The 21,615-nt window shown below is 39.9% G+C and overlaps 2 protein-coding genes across 2 annotated transcripts in view; both read left to right on the forward strand.

Moving 5' to 3' along the window:
* The window catches only part of TAB2 (TGF-beta activated kinase 1 (MAP3K7) binding protein 2), a 313,346-nt gene that overhangs the window by 99,009 nt on the left and 192,722 nt on the right, over window positions 1–21,615 (forward strand). The window lies entirely within an intron of this gene.
* UST (uronyl 2-sulfotransferase) overlaps window positions 1–21,615 on the forward strand; it is a 168,155-nt gene that overhangs the window by 98,975 nt on the left and 47,565 nt on the right. The window contains exon 5 of the mRNA XM_061471522.1: window positions 11,241–11,394. Within this exon, the coding sequence (XP_061327506.1) occupies window positions 11,241–11,394 (154 nt within the window). The remainder of the gene's footprint in view (window positions 1–11,240; window positions 11,395–21,615) is intronic.

The following is a 21,615-nucleotide window of genomic DNA, read 5'->3' on the forward strand; positions in this document are numbered from 1 at the left end:
TTTAATATCGGCGGTGTGTATTGTAGCATATATGTGCATGAGCTCGAGGCGGGGGGACAAGACTTCAGCATAATTTTCTAAGGAAGTAAGACTCACACATAAGTTCCAGCTGTTCTGCGTCTTTCCAGTTTCCCCCCTAAGCCTAATTCCTAAATAACTTCTGACCCCACTGATCAGCTTAAAGCCAAATTTGAAAGACCAGTAGAAGACTTGGAGACAGCCATGCTGCTGATGGTACCCCTGCTGAAGGGAAAGCCAAGCAAAGCAGAACTGCTGGACCTTCTGCTGGGGCACGGCCAGCAGCCACCATCCTATGCCTTGCTTGGATGCCAGCCCCAGCTCTGCCATGTCCGTTTTGCTCAGTGCATGAGGGAAGTGGGTGACAGGTTTAAGAGATGAGAGAAAGATCTGTTAGATCTTCTGCTTGAGAAGGTACTTGCCTTTAGTCCCTGGAATCAACATAATAAATATTTCAGGGTTTCTGTTATTTATTAGCAGAGTTAATGAGTAAAGTTCTTGTTTTTCTTGAAAAAGTGCTTTTAGGTAGACAGTCTGTGTCAGCATTATTGATACTGGCTTCAATATTGCTTTTTTTAAACAGACAAAATAGCCACCACTAATAAAAATGAGTAAATTGGGGTGCTGTAGCAGCAGGCAGTGTCATGTGCAGCAGTGCTGATCAGTTTGAATGCTTTCCTTCATCTCTGACCTGAATTCTGAATTACAGATAACAGTAAATCACATGCTGTATGATGGCAGATACAGGCAGAGAGATGCAGTCTTGATAAATCCAAACTTAAACTTAGTTTCTGAATATTCAGGGTTTTTTTGTTATTCATCAGTTTTGTGTTTTTTCTCATGCAGAAGCCTCTCTAAAAATTGAAGTTTAACACTGCATTTTGATGTTAAGCACTCCCTGTTCTTGGGTTCTGTAAAATGTCTCTGCAGCCAACAAACAAAAAGGGGATAAATCTTGAAGAATTAGTGTCCTGGGTTCAGCAGTTGACTATATGTCACAAGAATAAGCCACATGTTTGAAAGCAGGAGCACACTCTGTGCTGACAGCATGGTGTTTGAAAGCCTTGCATGTTAGCCTGCTGATGATTCATGAGGGTTGGATGATACTTTTACAATTTCTATGGCAAATAAAGATCTTGCTTTGCCGTGACTTAACCTCTGTGTGTGTCACTGGCCTGTTGATTCGGAATTAGAATTTAATTTTTAAGTTTTTCTACAGACTGGTAAGAGGTCAGTGAAACCAGGGTGATTCTGTGATGCTGTTTTCATTGATTTAAAACACAGCCGTGGACTATTTGTCACCACACTCAAATTTATTAATAACGTGAAGATTCCTGTTTCTCCCTTTCTGTGGAACAAGTAATGCCACAAAGAGCGTAAATGTTTTGCAGAACATGCCTATTATGTGTTTTAACCATGCTCCACTAGCTTTTGAAAATGGTGTGCTGGACAAAATGCATGGAGCTGGCATAACACGATGCTGAATGTCCATGACCCTTTGAATGCAAATTCAGGTATGCTTTGTATGAACATCAACAGTTCAGTCAGCTTGCACTGATTCTGTGGGAGGGATTGGGCTCTTTGAATGCCCTCTTGAGTCAACATCTTGAAACAGTGATTGCAGCCTAAGATTATCTACTGAAGTATTTTCATGTTGTGGATTTTTTCCTCCTTTAAATAAAAAACAAACCATATACGCCTAGGAAATGTCATTTAAAATACATTAACAAATAAAATATTACCCTCTGGGTAAGCTCTTAAAAGTAGGGAAATGTCAGCTAAACTTTTGTGCACTGCCTTAACACTGTGTCTTTATGTGTGTTCATTATAATCTATACTTTTTGCTAACACATCATGAAACACTTTCTACCATCATGTGAGGTCTGCCTTGTAAAGTACACATTTCATGAATGGCCACACGGTGCTATAATCCCTCCTACATCTTTCTTCCTTTTTTATACTACATTTTTTTAATGATGTGAGTATGTAATGAGGTTTTTTAACTGTGACTTGGTGGAAGGCAAAGCACAAATCTCATGTGCAGTTTGACCTCAGCATGGTCTAAGAGCTTGTTTTCAGGTTTTTGGTGTTTTTTTTTTAATACTGCTCTATGTCAAGTTTTTCCACAGATTTTAAGATTACCTGATTTAAAATTTCTTTCCCTAGATTTCCCATGTTTGTAATAGACTTTTTAGCTTTCATTCAGTTGGTAATGGACAATTCTTGCTTGAAATATAGTTACTGAAGGTGGGATCAGACATAACACCCAAATTATCTTTTTTTTTTAATTGTTGTTTGGTTTCCGTGTTTACATTCACACTGTAGATTAGATTATGTTACCAGTTCGGGAGTACCTTAAAACAGGTCTTGATTACTCCAAAGGAGTCCAAAAGAGACTACAGAGAATGATCAGAGATACAAAGAATTGACCTGTGAGGAAATATTGAAAGGGCAGAGAAAGAGAAAGAAAAAGAAAACCAGAGAAGACTGGGAAAGAGGGGACTGCGCTAACACTTCTGAAGTTTATATTTAAAAGGTTCTGTAGAAATAAAGGGACTACACTGTTCTTTATGAGTAATGATAGCAGAAGTGGCAGCCTTAAATTGCATCAGCAGAATTCTAAATTGGGCATTTAGGAAAAGGCTTGAACAAGGACAGCGAAGCAATGGGATAGATGGAGTATCTTTGAGCTGGTAGTGGCAATTATGTGGCTGATCCTGCCTTCAGGCAAAAAGATGGATTATGGCAGTCCCAAGTCATTTCTAGTCTTTCTCACCCTTATGTAATGCATGATACAGACTATTTAGGTTTCAATCTAAAACCTTCATCTTTCAAAACAAAAATTTAAGTCTTGATTTAAAAATCACCAGTAACAGAGAATTTGTGGCCCTTGGTAAATTCTTCCAATACTGGATTGTTCTCTCGGATTGTAAATTGAGAGTTATTTTTTCCTCTTATTTTTTCTGAGAAATCTAATTGCCTCCTTCTCCTTGGATCTGAGAATAGATTTGCTTGCTTTATGAGGACTCCTTTTATCAATTTTTTTCCGTAGGTAAGCTTTCATGTGTAATTTCTTACGTGCAGTGGTGCAGTCTCCTCTGAGCCTTCTCTGTATTTTTTCCCTTCTTCATTTTGGTTTCAAGCTGAAGATTTTCAGTTTCTAGACATCTTTCCATTCCAAAACATTTTTTTCGTCCTTCTTGTGACTGCAGTGAACTTTGTGTGCACTTTGTTTAAAATGAACTCTGTTAGTGGTCGCATCGGGTCTCCTGCTTCTCACAGAATCACAGAATCCTAAGGGTTGGAAGGGACCTCAAAAGATCATCTAGTCCAACCCCCCTGCAAGAGCAGGATAACCTAGAGTACATCACACAGGAACTTGTCCAGGCCGGCCTTGAATATCTCCAACGTAGGAGACTCCACAACCCCCCTGGGCAACCTGTTCCAGGGCTCTGTCACTCTCACAGTAAAGAAATTTTTCCTGATGTTCACATGGAACCTCCTATGCTCCAGTTTACACCCATTGCCCCTTGTCCTATCACTGGACATCACTGAAAAAACCTAGCTCCATCATCCTGACACTCACCCTTTACATATTTGTAAACATTGATGAGGTCACCCCTCAGTCTCCTCTTCTCCAAGCTAAAGAGTCCCAGCTCCCTCAGCCTCTCCTCATCACAGAGATGTTCCACTCCTTTAATCATCTCTGTAGCTCTGCGCTGGACTCTTGCAAGCAATTCCCTGCCCTTCTTGACCTGTGGGGCCCAGAACTGGACACAGTATTCCAGATGCGGCCTCACCAAGGCAGAGTAGAGGGGGAGGAGAACCTCCCTTGACCTACTACCACACCCTTTCTAATGCACCCTAGGATGCCATTGGCCTTCTTGGCCACAAGGGCACATTGCTGGCTCATGGTCATCCTCCTATCCACCAGGACCGCCAGGTCCCTTTCCCCTTCACTACTGCCCAGCAGGTCAGCCCCCAACCTGTACTGGTACATGGGATTGTTCTTCCCCAGATGCAAGACTCTACACTTGCCCTTGTTGAATTTCATCAAGTTCCTCTTCGCCCAACTCTCCAGCCTGTCCAGGTCTCGCTGAATGGCAACACAGCCCTCTGGTGTGTCAGCCACTCCTCCCAGTTTAGTATCATCAGCAAACTTGCTGAGGGTACATTCAGTTCCCTCATCCAGGTCGTTGATGAAAATATTAAACAGCACTGGTCCCAGCACCGACCCCTGAGGGACTCCACTAGTCACAGACCTCCAGCTAGATTCTGCCCCACTGACCACAACCTGCCTTCTTCCTTCCAACCAGTTCTTGATCCACCTCACTACCTGATCATCAAGCCCACATTTCCTTAGCTTATCTATGAGGATGCTGTGGGAGACAGTATCAAATGCCTTACTGAAATCAAGAAAAACCACATCTACCGCTGTACCATCATCCATCCACCTAGTTACTTGCTCATAGAAGGCTATAAGGTTGGTCAAACATGACTTCCCCTTGGTAAAGCCATGTTGGCTGCTCTTAATGACCCCCTCATCCTTGATATGTCTAGAGATGGTGTCAAGAATAAGTTGTTCCATTACCTTTCCAGGGATGGAGGTAAGGCTGACCGGTCTATAATTATCCCAGTTCCCCTTTTTCTCAAAATTGGCCTTTAAGGTCTCACATGCTACTGATAATCTGTGGAGGCATGCAAGTCCTTGCCAGAGCTGCTACTTCCCTCTGAATGTCCTCTGCTTCTGATTCTAGGGTTTTATTTACTGTACTACAGTGCATAATGTTTGCTTGTCTTGCTTGCCCTGTGGCTTGAGTAGCTCTTTGCCATCAAACCATTCCATTATTCTCTCATTTTGCAACTTCGTTATCTGAAAATGCTATCTGTAGTTTTGCACTTACCTTCTGAATCATAGATTATGATGTTAAACTGTGTAGATTCAAAGCCTCAAGCGTGGTGATGCAGCTTCCTCTGTGTGATGGTGATTATGTAGAATTTCACATCTGGTACAGGGCAGCCATGCTTTCAATTTCAGTTACGTTGATTTTTATATACCACACATTGTATACATAATATATATTCCCAGGTTACAATGTGATTTTTTTCTTATACCTAGGTTGCTGTATTTTAGTTTCCACGTGGACATTCCTAGCATTATGTTGTGTAGCAATCTGTGACAGCCGTTTCCACAGGACAGCTGTAAACACACATGATATTCTTGGTAAATGTATTCATATGAGAAGCTGAATAAGCAGTGCCAAGTGCATTGCAACATCCTTTTGATGTTTGATGGATTGAGTGTGCCTTCAGCAAGTTTGCCAATGACACCAAGCTGTGTGGTTCGGTTGATACGCTGGAGGGAAGGAATGCCATCCAGAGGGACCTTGACACGCTTGTGAGGTGGGCTGATGCCAACCTTATGAAGTTGCCAACCATGCCAAGTGCAAGGTCCTACACCTGGGTCGGAGCAATCCCAGGCACAGCTACAGGTTGGGCAGAGAAGAGATTCAAAGCAGCCCTGTGGAGAAGGACTTGGGTGTGCTGGTTGATGGGGAAATGAACATGAGCCGGCTGCAGTGTGCGCTTGCAGCCCAGAAAACCAACTGTATCCTGGGCTGCATTAAAAGGAGCGTGACCAGCAGGTCGAAGGAGGTGATCCTGCCCCTCTACTCTGCTCTTGTGAGACCTCACCTGGAGTATTGTGTGCAGTTCTGGTGTCCTCAACATAAAAAGGACATGGAGCTGTTGGAACAAGTCCAGAGGAGGGCCACGAGGATGATCAGGGGACTGGAGCACCTCCCGTATGAAGACAGGCTGAGGAAGTTGGGGCTGTTCAGCCTGGAGAAGAGAAGGCTGCGTGGAGACCTCATAGCAGCCTTCCGGTATCTGAAGGGGGCCTATAGGGATGCTGGAGAGGGACTCTTCATTAGAGACTGTAGTGACATGACAAGGGGTAACGGGTTAAAACTTAAACAGGGGAAGTTTGGGTTGGATATAAGGAGGAAATTCTTTCCTGTTAGGGTGGTGAGGCACTGGAATAGGTTGCCCAGGGAGGTTGTGAATGCTCCATCCCTGGCAGTGTTCAAGGCCAGGTTGGACGAGGCCTTGGGTGATATGATTTAGCGTAAGGTGTCCCTGCCCATGGCAGGGGGTTTGGAACTAGATGATCTTAAGGTCCTTTCCAACCCTAACGATTCTATGATTCTATGATTTGTATTATAACCTTCCTAAGAAGTCAAGCCTCAAGATTTTATGTGAACATAACTATCTCACCTAATGTGTGGTTTCATCCAGTTTTGAAGATGTATCTTTTCTACACACCATGTTTGTTGATTTAATACTTCCTAAAGAGCTGTATCAGCTGTTCTACTATTTGCTGGAAATTTGTTACAATAATTTGTAATCAGCTTTTTGTTCCTCTGTATAATGTGCAACATTTGCATCTCTGAATTACAATGAAATGTTAATGAGGGGTCCAGAGAGATCCTGAGCCAGACTTCTGGAAAGTCTTGGAAAAAAGGTATCTAGAATTAAGTGATTTTAAATAATGCAGAGTTTGACTATAGCTGTTGTTAGTGCTTTGTGGAGAATTGGTGTTTTCTCTCCTACTTATTTCTGGCTGTAACTTTGCATTACATGAAGGGAAACACAATTAGTATTACCTTCTCAAGGGTTGCCTTTGCCTGAGTTGGGGATGTTATACAGACCCTGTCAGGATTTGTGTCAGTGCTGATGCTGTTAATTGTGAATTTATATATTAAACTACTTTCATATCCTCAGCATAATGATAGGCATAGGGGAAAAAAATCCCACCTTGTTGTTTAGCATTCCTGAGTGTAAAAGACTGACAGAAATACAACATTAAATATTCTGAGATTCACAGGATAGTGAAATAGGCAGTACCTCAGCCTGCTTCTCTGGAAATTTTTGCAGCTCAGCCTTGAAGAGGGTCATTGGAGCATCCCAGCATTGCCTGGTGCCTTGTGTGCAGAATAGGGTTGCTTTGCCCCAGATGCATGCAAATTCGACAAGTTATAGTATCTTTTAATTTTAAGGTACCTTTTTCAGAAGACAGATTTTGATGTAAGTGCATCTTATTTCAGTCCTGAAAAGGTGAAAGTTGTATGTTAGTGCTTTTGCGTGACTTCCTCGTGAAGCTGTGCTGCAGAGCAGGAAATGGAGGTGTAACGTAATTGATGAGTAAAGCTTGCTGGGCAATTGTGTTCTCAGCATGTGATTCTGATTTGTATGAAGCTGTAGAAGCAAATTGTGTTGCCTTTCTAAGAAGGACACAATATGCTTGTCCCTGTTAATATTAGATGACTGTCAGTTCTTGTTTGTTTCCGTTACATTGAATTTTTAGCAACTCCCTCACTTGTTTAAGGGAAGATACTTTACATTAGAAGAGTAAAAGACAGCCCAAGTTCTTTCAGAGAATAGGTTAGGAGTTGTCATTTCCTCAAGGAGTATTGTTTGCTTGCAGGGACAAAGAAGCCTGCTTCTGCTTGTGCAAAGGGTTTTGTGCTGAACAGAAATACAGCAGCCTCCAGCAGTGAAGTGAAATGAAAAATAACAGGAACTGAGAGAGCCTCCATTCTAAAGCCAAGCAAATCACTTTAGTTGATTAAAAAAAAAAAAAAGAAACCATGTAAATCATACAATTGGAATTCATCAGAGACATTTTTCTAAGGGGCAGACTTGCAATATCTGTCATACCTCTCTTTTTTGTTTCCTTTTATTAAAAAAAGGATGGAGAAATGCATTATTAATGAACCTAAATATCATTGATTGAAGCCTGTAAATAGTCTAGTTATTTTGATGGGTGCTCCAAAAATATACTTGTCACAGCAGAGCAGTTAAAACTAATGGGATTTAATAGTATATACTGAATAAATCAGGAGAAATTAAATACAGGAAAAGGACTGCAGAAGATCTGTGGATACATTTTCAGTGCTTCTCTGAAATGGCGGTGTCCTGGCCCACTCTACCCAGTAGCGATGTGCTGCTGGCCATGAGAATGATCAGGTACATTTATCATGCAGAATGAAGTCTTGATCCCACTCAGAGAAGGTAAGCATTCTGCTCAGGCCTAGAAAAATATGATCATATCCCTTTTTGAATCCTTCACAATAGGTATCTGAGTATAAATAAGGTGACATGATGTATAATGAGAGCACAATGTGTTATCTGCAAGAGCACTTTCATGTGGGTGTTGTTAATTTGAGAAGTTTCACTCTGGAAAGCTAAGTAATATTTAATATGTTGTGATTGATAGGTACCTAAAAATATGCTGAACATACTTGAACAAATGGAGCATTGATTTGCCCTTTTCTCTCTCTAAATAGCTTACGGTTATTGATTTCAGAGGGTTTTTTTAACCAGGAGGATTTTTTATGCCATGCGAGTGCTGCTTAGCTTCCATAAAAAAGTCTCAGTGTAGTCCATAGAAACAAATGGTTGGAATTTGAAGTATTAAAAACCATGCTTAAAAAAAAATACAGATTTGAGTAAGAGCCAGAACAGATTTAATTTCTCTGAAAACTCCCTGCTTGTTGCCTGATGGAGCAATTGAAACTCCAGGCTATATACCAGGCTGGTTACAGAGTGCAGGAAATCAGACATTCGAGCTGCCCTGTGTTTTGAGGGGGACACACTCTCCATTTCAGAAATAAGAAGTTCCTCTGTAGCAATTTTGTGAAAGAGTGACCTCCCATCTGAGCTGCCCTCTTGGGACAGACGAGCTTGCATGTGCCTGTTCTCAGAGCTGTTGGTGATGAATTTGCAGTTCACATGTTCAGGGACATGACCTTACCAGCAAAAGGCCAGGCTGTGACACTTTGGTGGCTTGGTTATGCAATCTGATCCCTCCTTTCACTTCAGAAAAGACAATATGTGTTGAATATTTCGATCTAGACAACTAATAGCTGTCTGCTTCTGATTTTTGTCTCTTCAGACAGGCATTTAAGCTTAGTGTTCTCTACAAACCCTGGGGCAGGATATCCTTTCTCTTTGCATCTCTGAATATTGTTATCTTTACGTATCTTAAGACGACTTGCTGCTGTCATCACTTCTTACTGTCTCCGTTGCTTCCCCTTTTCTTTGTACTTCACTCTCTTCTGTCTTTAGATTATTGTTGATCTTTATCAAGCAATAGGAAGATAATGTGTTCAGTAATTTAGGTGCAACCTCTTCTTGCCAGCAGTTTCAACTGAAAAATATAGTTTTCATGGCTACCAGCAATGGCATTCACCAAAAGCTTTCTGCTTGAATAAATATTGTCAAAGCTTCATGGCCTCATTGTCCTATGGTATTCACAGGAATGCCTTTCTTTAATGTAGGTTTTATTTCTGCATAATGACGAAAACCAGCAAAAATAATCTCAGAGAAGAGTTCAGGGTACTGAATTCAGGGTACTTCCCTTGCACACCCATGTCCAAACTGGGCTATGTACTAATCAGGAAGAAAGGAGCATCTGCCTTTTTAATTGGATTGGTTTAAAGTTTTATGCTGTCTGTGCAATTTCAAATTATGGCAATGATCCTGCAACACTGAGGTCAAGGAAATTACTGATATGCATCATTACTCATGAGACAAGCCTTTGCAGACTCTACTTAGTGGTCTGGGGAATCATGCAGACTAAAACTCAACTTGAAACTGTGGGATTTTTTTTTCTTTTGTCTTTTACTAGAACTCATATTTTTTAACAATTTTGCTGGCTATTTAATATTTATGAGGAGACCTTCCCTTTTATTATACGTATTCAATTATTCATCTGGCTCAAAAGATGTAGAGAAGCCAAGAGGGTTTTGGTTTTTTTTTTAATACAAAGGATGTCTTCAGTTTTCTCTCTTCTCATCTAATATTTTACATTTTGAAGGAAAATATATAAATTGTGACCATAAAATCATCAGAACAGCATTTAAATCATTAAATGTGGCTATGTCCTCAAGCTTCCAAAATTAAACCACAAGCTAGTGCTTAAGAATTGTCCTCCTGAGTTGGAGAAACAGAAGGGAGAAATATAATTCATATTCTTAGGCAAATTCCAAGTAGAATTTATCCTATGAAATTCTTAATCCAAAAAGTTTTTATTTTGTTCTTTATCTCTCCCAGCATCTGTAGTTCATAAGTCTGTTCCATAGCATAAATGTCCATTGTCAGTTTTGACCACAGAAGAGAGTAAGCAACTTTCATTTTTTCCCCGTTCTTCTGATGCTGTGTATTGATACAAAATATGCAGTTAAAATATTTTTAATACTGTGAAAATACAGTATAATCACAAGCCTCCTCAAACTCCTTTTCCCTCCGCTTGTCTCTTTTTATCCTACCTGTTAAACAGAAAATGTTTTTCATAAGTTACCAGGAGGAGGTGTACAAGAGGGTAAAGTCAGACTGATGAGATTGCTCTGGTTTATCTTTTCATATCTAAATTGCAGGTACCTGTGCTGCATTTTGCGGAGCCTGGTCACACCTGGTTTTATCTTTCCTTTTCATTGGACTTGCTTGTACTTGAAATAGATGCATAATTTCTTTTTTGAAGCACGTTTTTATATTGACTTCCAAAAAAACACCTTTGTGCAGAGCAGTACAAGGATAAGGTGATGCGTAACCACAAAATAACCTCAAATCCAGCTAGTGGTGCAAGCTGGGGGTGAGGGGAGGAAGATCTGCACAAGTTCCAGCAAATATAAAGGTGGAAATATCATACATATCTGTCAGTTCATCCAAAGGAAGCCTTTTGAGATAGGCTTGAATGTTGCAAAATCCTTTGCACTTACTGTACAGGTGAAGGTGATCCAAGGCTGCCTTATGGCAGTTTGTGTTAGCCATTGCCTGCTCTGACATAACTTCCTAGATGAGAAATGTGTTGACAAAAAGTACCCATTCCCGGATTGAGCTGCAGAAGGTTCTTCATCTGAAAACATCAAGGAGAAAACTCAAGAGGCTGATCTATTGACACAGTGCAAAAAATGGTCTTAAACGAAAATTTCTGTACTACATAGCTTAATGTGACACCATATTTACTGCTCATCTGAAAGAGGTCTTGCATGCTTTTACAAAGTTTTGGTAACTACTGGTAAGCCTCTCAGTTTCTGTTCTAATCTTGTGAAAGCTCTGAGCTTGTGTAGAGAGTAATCTGAAGACATTCAGATAAAAGATGGGTACATGTGCCGGTGTGAAATCTTCTGATGAGATTGACCCATTTTATTTCCCGCCAGGTTTGGAGGAGACCAGCCAGTGTACATCAATATCATTAGAGATCCTGTCAGTCGGTTTTTATCCAATTATTTTTTTCGACGTTTTGGAGACTGGAGAGGAGAACAGAATCACATGATCCGTACCCCCAGCATGAGGCAGGAGGAAAGATATCTGGTATGTTTAAATAACAGGCTCTTATTGCCTATTTCCCATCATCACATAATGCTGATATTAAGATGCTTGAAAACATGGGAGACTGAGGCATCTTGCATTTTTTCCTCTGTCTTTGTCTTGCCTGGTCCTTCATTTTTGTTCAGCTTTAGTATGAATTCAGTGATTTGGTTTCATCTTGTATAAGCTGACAGGAAGTTGTGGATTGCAACCATTGAATGATCCTTTCACCGAGCTGGATAACTACACGTTATATAGTGTTTAGGCATAGTAATTCTGCCTGTTTATCACTGTGAATATTCAGACAAATTTTTAGGTTGGAACTGTATCTGTAACACTGCGGCCTCAGGGGAGATTTGGGAAATAGAGCAATTTAGGGAGTCCAAGCCTCTAATGCTCTTGCTGGTAAGTTGAGCATCGTGTTTTTATACTAGGGCTCTGATCCCAGTTCTTGGTTTGGTTTTGTTGCCTTTTTTGTATTAAGAAGGTGGCAGTAATGCTGGATGAGCTGTTCTTAAGTTTTAATTTTGTGTAACTGCTGAACTGTCATAACACCCATCCAGCCATTGTCACAGACCAAGGTCCTGTGGCAGTAGGTATTCTATAAATGCTGAATGAGAAACAAGTTAGGGAGGTGGTCAGTGTGTTTTAATACTGGTCTCTTTGCATGCACACCAAAACCTTCCTAAGACAACAAAATGTTGGAATTAATTCTTACCCTCTTTATAACGGAGATCCAGTTTGATTGGACTCAGCCTTCAGCCACACTTGTACCTGCAGAAGGTTCAGTGACACAGCAGTGACAGGACAGCTTGATGGTCTGCTATGAGATGTTGCAGGCCAGACATCAAAACCATAGAGAGCTGTGTCTTTTGGATAAGCACGAGAGGAAGTTTTGATGATGTTTTGAAGGGGCAGTAGAGTACAAGATGTGGTGTGGATGAGCTGGAGAGAGCACAGCTCTGAATGACTGCCATACAACACATTTTAGTTCTAGCGGGGGTCAGGTGGATCGAAGGAAGGCTGGGGTTTGTTTTTTTTTTCATATGACAGGGCTATGCTGATTTATTTTTTACTTTACTACTGTTGTTTGTCATGCAAAGCCCCGTGAACAGATAAGCTTATAGATTATGTAAAATTGAAGGCGGGGGGGTGGGGGGTGGGGGTGGGGTGTGTGTGTGTTTGGGTATAGCTATAGCCTTAAACTTCAGTGATATCTGCTATACAGATATAAACTCCTTTCAGTAATGTTGTAAAGGGGTTTTTATTTGCTATATGTCTAGAGATACTGAAGAAGTCCCTATATCAGCTGAGCAGGTTTTGACATGCTCGTGTGCAGTTGGAAGGCAGCCCCAAAAGCTTTGCATGCTTCGTACATGGACTTTTGTTCTGTCATCAGCGAATGGGACAGAGGGGCTGCAGAAGTGAATCTGTGGTGGGTTTTTTACTGCATTATTACTTTGTTAGTGCGGTCGTATTTTCTATGTTGAAAATGTTGAAAGGGGGTTGTACAGTATGTACTTCACTCTGAGTGCCTCTACTTCTCATTTGAAGTGGAGCATCCAGTGATTGACACTTCTCATGACTGAGTGACTGTAAAAGCTCAATTAATTCAGTACTGCCTGTGCGGTTTAAGATGTGGTATGTAAAGCCACTGAAATTCTACTTCAAGCAGAACTGAAATGAATAGATCAAATTCCTGTTGTTTGTGTTGGTTTAAGAGTTAATAGAAAGAAATCACCTTGGATTTTTGTTGTGATGTTCTTTAAGAAATTGCTTATATGCACATGCATGTATGTACACATACAGTGAAAGGGAAATAAAAAGTGGTCACCTGAGGTCAGTAGTTATTTTCTTTAAAAGACAGTCTGTCGGTCTGAGGCACCATCAGCATCCTTTATCAAAACTACTTTGTATATCTATCCAAGAGTGCAGTACAGGCTGGGATCTGCCTGGCTGGGGGGCAGCTCTGTGCAAAAGGAACTGAAGATCCTGGTGGACAATAAGCTCAGTAAGAGTAAACAATGTGAAGCTGAAGCAAAGAAAGCCAACAAGATGCTGGGTCACATTAATAAGGGCATCACCAACAGAGATAAAGATGTCATTATCGCACTGTACTCAGTGCTTGTCAGGCCACACCTGGAATACTGTGTTCAGTTTTTGTCCCTGCTATACAAAAAAGATGTGGAGAGGGTCCAGAAGGTCCAGAGAAGGTCACGAAGATCAAAGGATTGGGAAGCCTTCCTTACACCAGGAAGAAAGGCTGAGAGAAGTGGGTTTCTTTAGCCTAGAGAAAAGAAGGCTCAGGGGAGACCTTATCACCATGTTCCAGTATTTAAAGGGTGGATACAAAAGGATGGAGACTGTCTTTTTACAAAGAGTCACATGGGAAAGACAAGGGGTAATGGGCACAAATTATTCCTGAGGAGATTCTGATTGGACACCGGAGGAAAATTGTTCACAATGAGAATAATCAGCCATTGGAATAATCTCCATAGGGAAGTGGTGGATTCCTCAGTATTGAACACTTTTAAGATTCAGCTGGACTGGGTGCTGGGACATTTAGTCTAGGGCATGCTTTGCCAAGAAAGTTTGTGATCAGATGATCCTTGAGGTCCTTCCAACCTGGTATTCAATGATTCTATTTTTGCTTTTTTTGTTTTAAACTTCTCTGTTGGTAATTCAGCATTAGAATCTTGGAAACATTTGTGGAATGTGTCCTCCATCCCTCCTTGGCAGACTTTGGCTGTCACTTGCACTGTTTGAAGAGGGCATTTGCTTCTGTCACGTAATGTATAGACCATCCGCCAGAGAAATTAATTTTAACAAAAGCCACTTATTCTGAATGTTAAGCATTTTTAAGAGCTGTGCTATCCAACCACGTAATATATTGCATGACTGCATTTTAATCTTCCCCTCAGTGGTGTAAGGAAATCTACTGGCATATATTTTAAAATTCAGGTAATGTATTTTGTGGAATGGTAGCTTCAGAAGCTGCTAAATCAGTTGCCTGATCCAGCTGTGAAGAAGGTAAGCAGCTGTTTTACCTCTGAGCATGAGCCTATATGGCCATTTAGCACAGGACCGATGACTGGCCTGATTTCTGGCCTCATACCTTTTGCAATTCTTCCCTATTTTTTTCTTCTTTTTTTTTTTTTTTTAATTGCAGAATGCACCATAAGGCATTTATTTTCACAGGGGAGTATTTGAAGGATAAACTTAGATTTAGCATATTAAATAGTTTCTATATTGATCAAAGTTATTAAACCCGAGTCATTTGGGGTGAGGTATGCCTGACAGCAAGCAGATATGTGAAAGCAGGGGGAGGATTTGAGAAGTTTTTACTTTTCTTCTTCCATCATGCCTCAGATCAATGGTTAGGGAAACACAAAACTGCCGATGGCTCCACAAACTTGAGCTCATCGCTGGAAAGTCTGAGAAGCCTCGTGTTGACAGCAGTTACAGATTTACAAGATGGATTGGTTTATGTGTCAGATGAGCTCCTGCTTGACCATCAGGTTGTGATATTGTTAACAGAGGCATTCTCTTCCCTCAGTTCTGATCCTTAATAAAAAAAAAGGGGGGTTGGAGAAAAAACACAACAACAAACTTGGAAGTCTTGTAGTACCTTGGGTGCTGTTTTTTTAACTTTGAATATTTGGACTGCTGACATTGCAAAGGTCAGAAACAGAGACAGAAATTTCCATCCGTCACTGATCATTTGAAATTTTCTCTGAATAGAGCGTCAGGCTTTGACTCTGTTCAGAGAAAACAACCATTCATTTAGGAGTCAAATAAACTGGTTTAAATGTTTCGATAATGTCTGTGTTTACCAAAATTTAATTGAAAGCCAGGATAGAAAACAAGCCCTTTATTCACGAGTCAAATACGGCAGAGGCAGCTGCTGCAATGTGAGACTTTCCACCAGGATCAGCCAGCTCCTTGCCCTGATCCGGTGCTTTCTCTGCTGGAGTGAGTCACTGTCAGTCACCTAAAAAGATCACTTCCAAGCTCCCCAAAATGAATAGTGGCAACATGTTAGCATGGCATATGACAGAGAGGTGATGGTCTAAAACAGTGGCAAGAGTCACGCTACCTTATGGTCTTGTAAGGTAAATTCACAAAAGTTAATTTAAAGCTATCATAGTAAATATGTTTCAGGTTGAAGTGGAGTAAATATGCTTCAAGAAGGCAAGTAACCCCCTTATCAGCCCAGCTGTGGGTGCTGCTGGTATCAAGCAAAGGAAAAATACGCATCAGATGGTTGAGTTTAAGGCTTGAAAGTGCAGAAGGTGGGAAGCACTCCTGATAAAGGGACTACCATAAATATTTAAAAGGTTTGTATATAAAATTGTCCTTTCCAGGCTTGTTAGCAATTACCTAGTATTTACTACAACTGCAGTGTGAGAAGTCAAATATAAAAGATATGTATGGGTTTTTCAGCTTTCCTTAATACTTGCTGAAACTTTGATCTAAGACAGCTAAGGCTGAGTGAGCATGTGAAACAGCATGGGATGTGTATTTTTGCCTGAATTGCAGGAAAAATGGTTATATGCGATTCTGTTCTCTCTTAGGCTCACAAATGGCATGGCTCCTACCTCACTCAGGTACAAGATCGAAAGATCTTTGAGGTAATCTGTTAGAAGAGTGAGGTTTTTTGTAAAAAAGATTGTTCATTAAATTAAGAGCTTGCCACCTTCCTATAGGCCATTTCAGATTTTCATTATAATTAGTGGTTAAGTTTGCACTGCATCTATGTCAGGCTCAGCATAGTCTTTCAACTTCATCTCTGAAAATAAATATGCTTTTCTCAGCTAAAAATAAAAACCATTCTAACAATATCCAGCTTCAGTTATGCTAAAGATTACTCATGCAAGTAATCCCACGAAGGAGCATCTGTCTTTTTGTCTCTTAAGTTAAATGTTAACATGTATGTTAGTAGTGTGTTAGGATTACTGCAAAGGAGGGCAAAAGACATCAGAGAAATTTCAAGTCAGATTTCTTATGGTACTAACCACTCTTCTGTGGTAAAGATTGTCTTTTCTTCCTAAGTATTTAAACCAATGTTTAGGTTATTTCATAAAGTTCAAACAAAATTGTAGAAAAAGCTGGATGGTTAAACTGTTAAACTCATATAGAATGTGGTTTTGTGCTCCTGAATTTTGAGAAATTCCTTATATGACTTTTTTTTTTCATTAACGTAAGAACATTCGCTAAATACATTGAACCAATTTTATTATTTATATCCCCAAATTTCTATCTATGATGAAAAACACGCTTTTATCAATTGCATTGGTTTTCTGACAGCAGCTAGCTCTCTTGGTTCCTGTCTTTATCTTTAAATAGAAATACTTAACCATGGCTAATTGTATTGTGAATTGTCACCAGCAGTAACACATGGAGCTTTCTTCTTCATGACTTACGTTTCTTGAACCTTTTCAGTCTGCCAGGGATGTGGCTTCCAGGAGAGACCATGGTATGGAGCCCATGCCTCCATCTCCTGTCACTCTCCTGAGTATTTTTCTGTATAAAAAAGGCAGTGGGAGAGTTGCCTGCCTGAAGGTTTGGTGCAGGGGGGAGCAGAAGGTTCATTCTAGATGGGATTTTTCTGCTGCGGACCTCACAAGGGGCTACGTATGTCTGTTGATTGAACCTTGGAACTTTTAAGGAGATTCTGGTGAACTTGGTTAACATTGTTTATGTTGGAAATCTGAGGCATGCAGAAGTTAAAATGATTTGCCTGTGCCAGTGCAGTGCATGCCAGATATTAGGGAGTTTAATATATAAATAAAAAAGTACACTTTTTCTGTTACTGAGTTCTGAGCTGTAGTTAGAGACTAAACATTTTATACACCCTCAGTGTTTTCCCTAACTTACCCCCATACATACTCATTTTGCTCCCTGTGTTACATATTGGTGCTGAGAAGCTTTGAATTGGCCATTCGGTGTCCCACACCGTGTCCTGAGCTTTGCAGCTGTAGATGCGGTTTGAGCATCGCACAGTAGCATCAATCTCTGCACATGGGACCAGGCTGCCGAGAGGGCACTACTGAAGCACAGCCACCTGTCAGCTGACCCAGTTAGAACAGTTTGCTGCTTCTTCCCTCTAATGAGTGCTTTTAATAGTCCCAGCTGTTCCCTTTTGCTGCATTAACTCTTCACAGCAACATTTCTGGGCCTTTTTTGGAACCCTTCATCTGCTGGGTGTGTTCTAAAGCACCATCTTTCCCTTAGATGCTCCCATTTTGTATTAATAATTTATTGAACCACAAAGTTAATGATAATTCAGACCTTAGCTGGAGGAGGGACTGATTAAACAGCTTATAGTATGTAGCGTTAAAGGAAATGTTTTCATGACTGACATTAACTTTTCAGTGTCTTTAATTTGCAAACCAATATTTTTGAATGTTCCCCTCTGGAGTCTACATTCCAAACCTTGCAACATTATGCAATTATTCGAGAGCAAGAAAATGTGCCTTCCTGATCTGTTTTCATTTACTAGCCTGAATCAATTGCACATAGTAAATAAAGCGGTATACCATGGGTTAAGATTGCAGCACTAAAATCTTTCATGTAATTCATAGTACATATTGATAGCAAAGATAAAAAGATCTGGATTTTATTAACACCATGCTTTTATTTTAATGATACTATTTGTCGTGATATCATTACACCATTCTGTATTGCATTCCTTTTTGTGGAGGAAGGGTACAGGAAAACTACAATATTTTTCTTCAGAATGTAAAAGCATGCGGTATTTTTTCATGCAATATTGTACTGGTCTGAAAATTTCTGGCTGTTGCAAATGCTAGGAAGCCACATTAGAAACCAGAAGCCAAGTATCAGAAGAGTTCCACGCACTAAGTACTACAGTCTTAATTAAACTTAATATTACAGAATCTTAGCACCACCAATAAGTAGTGTATGGTATTTAAAACATTGGTATATATAGAATTTATGTTCTTTTATTTAAGAACTTAGCTGTAGTAAGTTTAGAACAATGAACCTTCATTTTTATGGTGATTTTGCCAAGTTTGTTGTTTGTTCCTTTCTGAGTATATGAATAGAGGATAGCTCTTGTTGTTCTCTTCTGTGATCTTTTTTGATGATGTGTTGTGTTAGCCTGAGAAACTGGTTTTCTTTAGCTTCTCTATAGGAAGCTATTGTTTTAAAGTGGAAAATCCCAGACACCGAACAAAGCCTAATATATTGATGCTGGCCCTCTACGGCCATATAAACTGCATAAGAGAAGATGGTATGTCCGTGTTATATTTTCAGGAGATATATTTTTGGAGATGGAAACACAAACAGAAAAAAGCGTTCTTGTGTAGCCCAGAGATAAGAGCCAGCCTTGCCTTCAGCGAAGGCTGGAAGGTGGTTTAGTGGGGAGGATCATCTTTATTTCACACAGAAAATGATGGGTTCTCAGCAGACTGTTACCAGTCAGGAATGAGGTCTTGTGTGTGCGGTGGATGGTTCTGCTATAGCATCAGCTTAGTTCTCGGTAGCAGTCAAAAAAAAAAAAGGCAAATCAGAAGCAAAAGAGAAAAAAAAACAACAAAACAAAACAGAACCTCATTGTGTATAAATCCATAGGGTAGCTGCATTTTACTTCCTTCGTTTGACATTTGTGACCTCCCATTCCCAAAATGGGTTTTCAGGAACTGGAAAATACTCACAAATGGTTAGGAGCAACAGTGAAAGGATGAAGTAATTCCCATATGAGGAAAGATGAAGATTAGGACTTTTCAGATGAGGAAAAAGTTAACAGGGGAAAAGATAGGAGAAGGCATGTTTGCAGAAGGCATGGAAAAGTTGCATCAAGGATGATTGTTTGTGGGCTGTTTCAGTGCAAGACCTAGAAGATCCCAACTGGGATGGGCAGTTGCCAGATCCAGGAAAAAGCAGAAAGGTGTGATGGTTTGAATAATGTGTAATTAAGCTGTGGAAGTCGTTGCTGACATTATTGTGGATAACAGCTTATATGTATTCAAAAAGGAAGCATTGTAAGAAATGTTTATTTACAGAGAGGGTGGTCAAACACTGGAACAGGCTTCCTAGAGAGGTGGTCTGTGCCCCAGGTCTGTCAGTGTTTAAGAGGCATTTGGACAGTGCACTTAATAATATGGGTTAAGTTTTGGTCAGCCCTGAAGTAGTCCAGCAGTTGGACTAGATAATTGCTGTAGGTCCCTTCCAACTGAAATACTCTGTTTTACTCTATTCTACTTGAAGAGTAAATATGTAGCCATTACAGGCTACTAGTTACCAAGGCGAGATCTCTTTATCAGAATATCCTACATAGCTGTAAGTATATAGATTAGGTAAGTGTGCAGAAAAGGGTCCTGTGCATACAGTAGATGTTCCTCATAGCCCATACTGACTTTCTGAAATTAGGCACCACTCTGGGTAACTCAAAAGCAAACTTTGTAATTACATGCTTGCAAATGAATTCTGCTACTAGGTAATTTATGTAAGGTAGTTACCATTATAGACATCTTCAGTTGCATCTATTTTATTTTGACTTTAAAGTAATCAAGTCTGCTTGTGTTTATGCTGTAATGGCTAAGATTTTGTTGTCTTACAGATCTGCCTATCAAATGAATTTTTGTAATTTCCAAACTGATGCTGAAGCTCTCAATTGTTAACACTGTCATGACTATTACCAAATTTATCTTCAACAGCTAAGAGATAAATACATTTAAAGTGTGAAATGTATCTATAAATTTACACTATGCACTGCTAATAGTAAAGGTACCAAAACAAAAAATGTGGAAAAAAATTAAGATAGTGGGTTTAAACATTTTCTTCAGCGCTTTCTGGAAAGTAGAAGTCTCCTGGTACATCCTGGTACGTTTTCTATGTACAGTAGTTTCAGTATGGATGAGTTTCAGGTTTTTTGATAATTTCTGTCAGTCTCCATAAAATATAGCCTCCTGCTGTATTTTGTTAATGTTAAAGGAACAGGAAGACACATCTAAAGAGGCAACACTTAAATGGTTCCCAGTAAGTGATGGCTTAATGAATACTAGCTGGCAAGTAACCATTGCAGGTAATGGAAACAAAAGAATCTGTGTGAATCTTCAGTGCATAGTCCAACATTTTGTGTGTTGTGAAGCTGGAGAGTAGTCTTTAGTAGTCATCATGGAAAAATAATTATTGATACTTTGTTTGTTTAAAGTTGGAATAGAATGAGTTTAGAACTGCAGTATTTTATCATTCAGAAGAAAAAGAATGCCTCCAATTTCCATTTCTGTTAGTATAATTTCTAAAATTAATGTTTTTAATGTTACATTTTATACACGACCTAAATAACAGAGGTGGGACATTGACCAGCAAATACTCTGTTTTAAAAATAAATATGTGTGTATATTTACAAGTCTGACTTCTTGAAATGTTTAGTATTGTATTCCTGTTTAATTAAAAAATGCCTTGGAAGTCTTGTCTAAAGAAATTAATGTAGCCTTCCCTAGAAAACCCTACTAAATTCCCTCCTAAGTACACTGCTTGCTAGAAGTAGACCTGTTTCCTGGTTGCTTTATGCTTTAACCATCTTAAATGAAAACTATTTTATTGGCAGTGTAATGGGGAAGGAGACTGCAGAACCTTTTAGTCCTCTTGATAGAGGAAGGGCAGACAGACACAGCCCTCCCGTTACTGCCTATATATTGAATGTGTTCAGGCTGTGGTATGATAATGTAATTTCAAGCAGTCACATACTCACTTCGCTCTACAGGTGTCAGAACCTGCAGGAGCTGACAACCAGTGAGAATAAACCTGAATTTATTAGCCCGTTCTGTTCCTTTTCTGTCATCCTCCTTCCTCTTTCCCTTTTGTGGTTTATACATAAGTTTTCTGGCTGTCAGCACTGCCAGCAAAGTGAAATAAACTGAAATCCTGATCTCTGAAACTTACTGGCCAAAGCAAGGCTGAAGCTCTGAGGTGGTAGGTGGCAGGGAGAATTCAGGGTAGTAGGATTAGGAGAACCACCTGCCTGAGGCACATGCATGACGTGGTGAGGGATAGCAAAGTTTCATAAAAATATCCAAAGCTGTCCTGGCCTTTAGTGTTTGTTGTCAGCAAAATATTCTCCTATCATGTAATTCTTTGGTGGTAGTATGGACTCTTCTGTTGGCTGCAGAATGACTGTGTCGCACCTCTGAATTCTTTATTTTTAATGCTCTGAAGTAGTTTATGTGAAACCACATAGAAGCAGAGATGGCATGT

This window comes from Pezoporus flaviventris, unplaced genomic scaffold, assembly GCF_033815535.1.
Source record: "Pezoporus flaviventris isolate CSIRO_AGI_PZ_B2104156 unplaced genomic scaffold, CSIRO_AGI_Pfla_v1 ptg000066l, whole genome shotgun sequence".
NCBI lineage: Eukaryota > Metazoa > Chordata > Aves > Psittaciformes > Psittacidae > Pezoporus > Pezoporus flaviventris.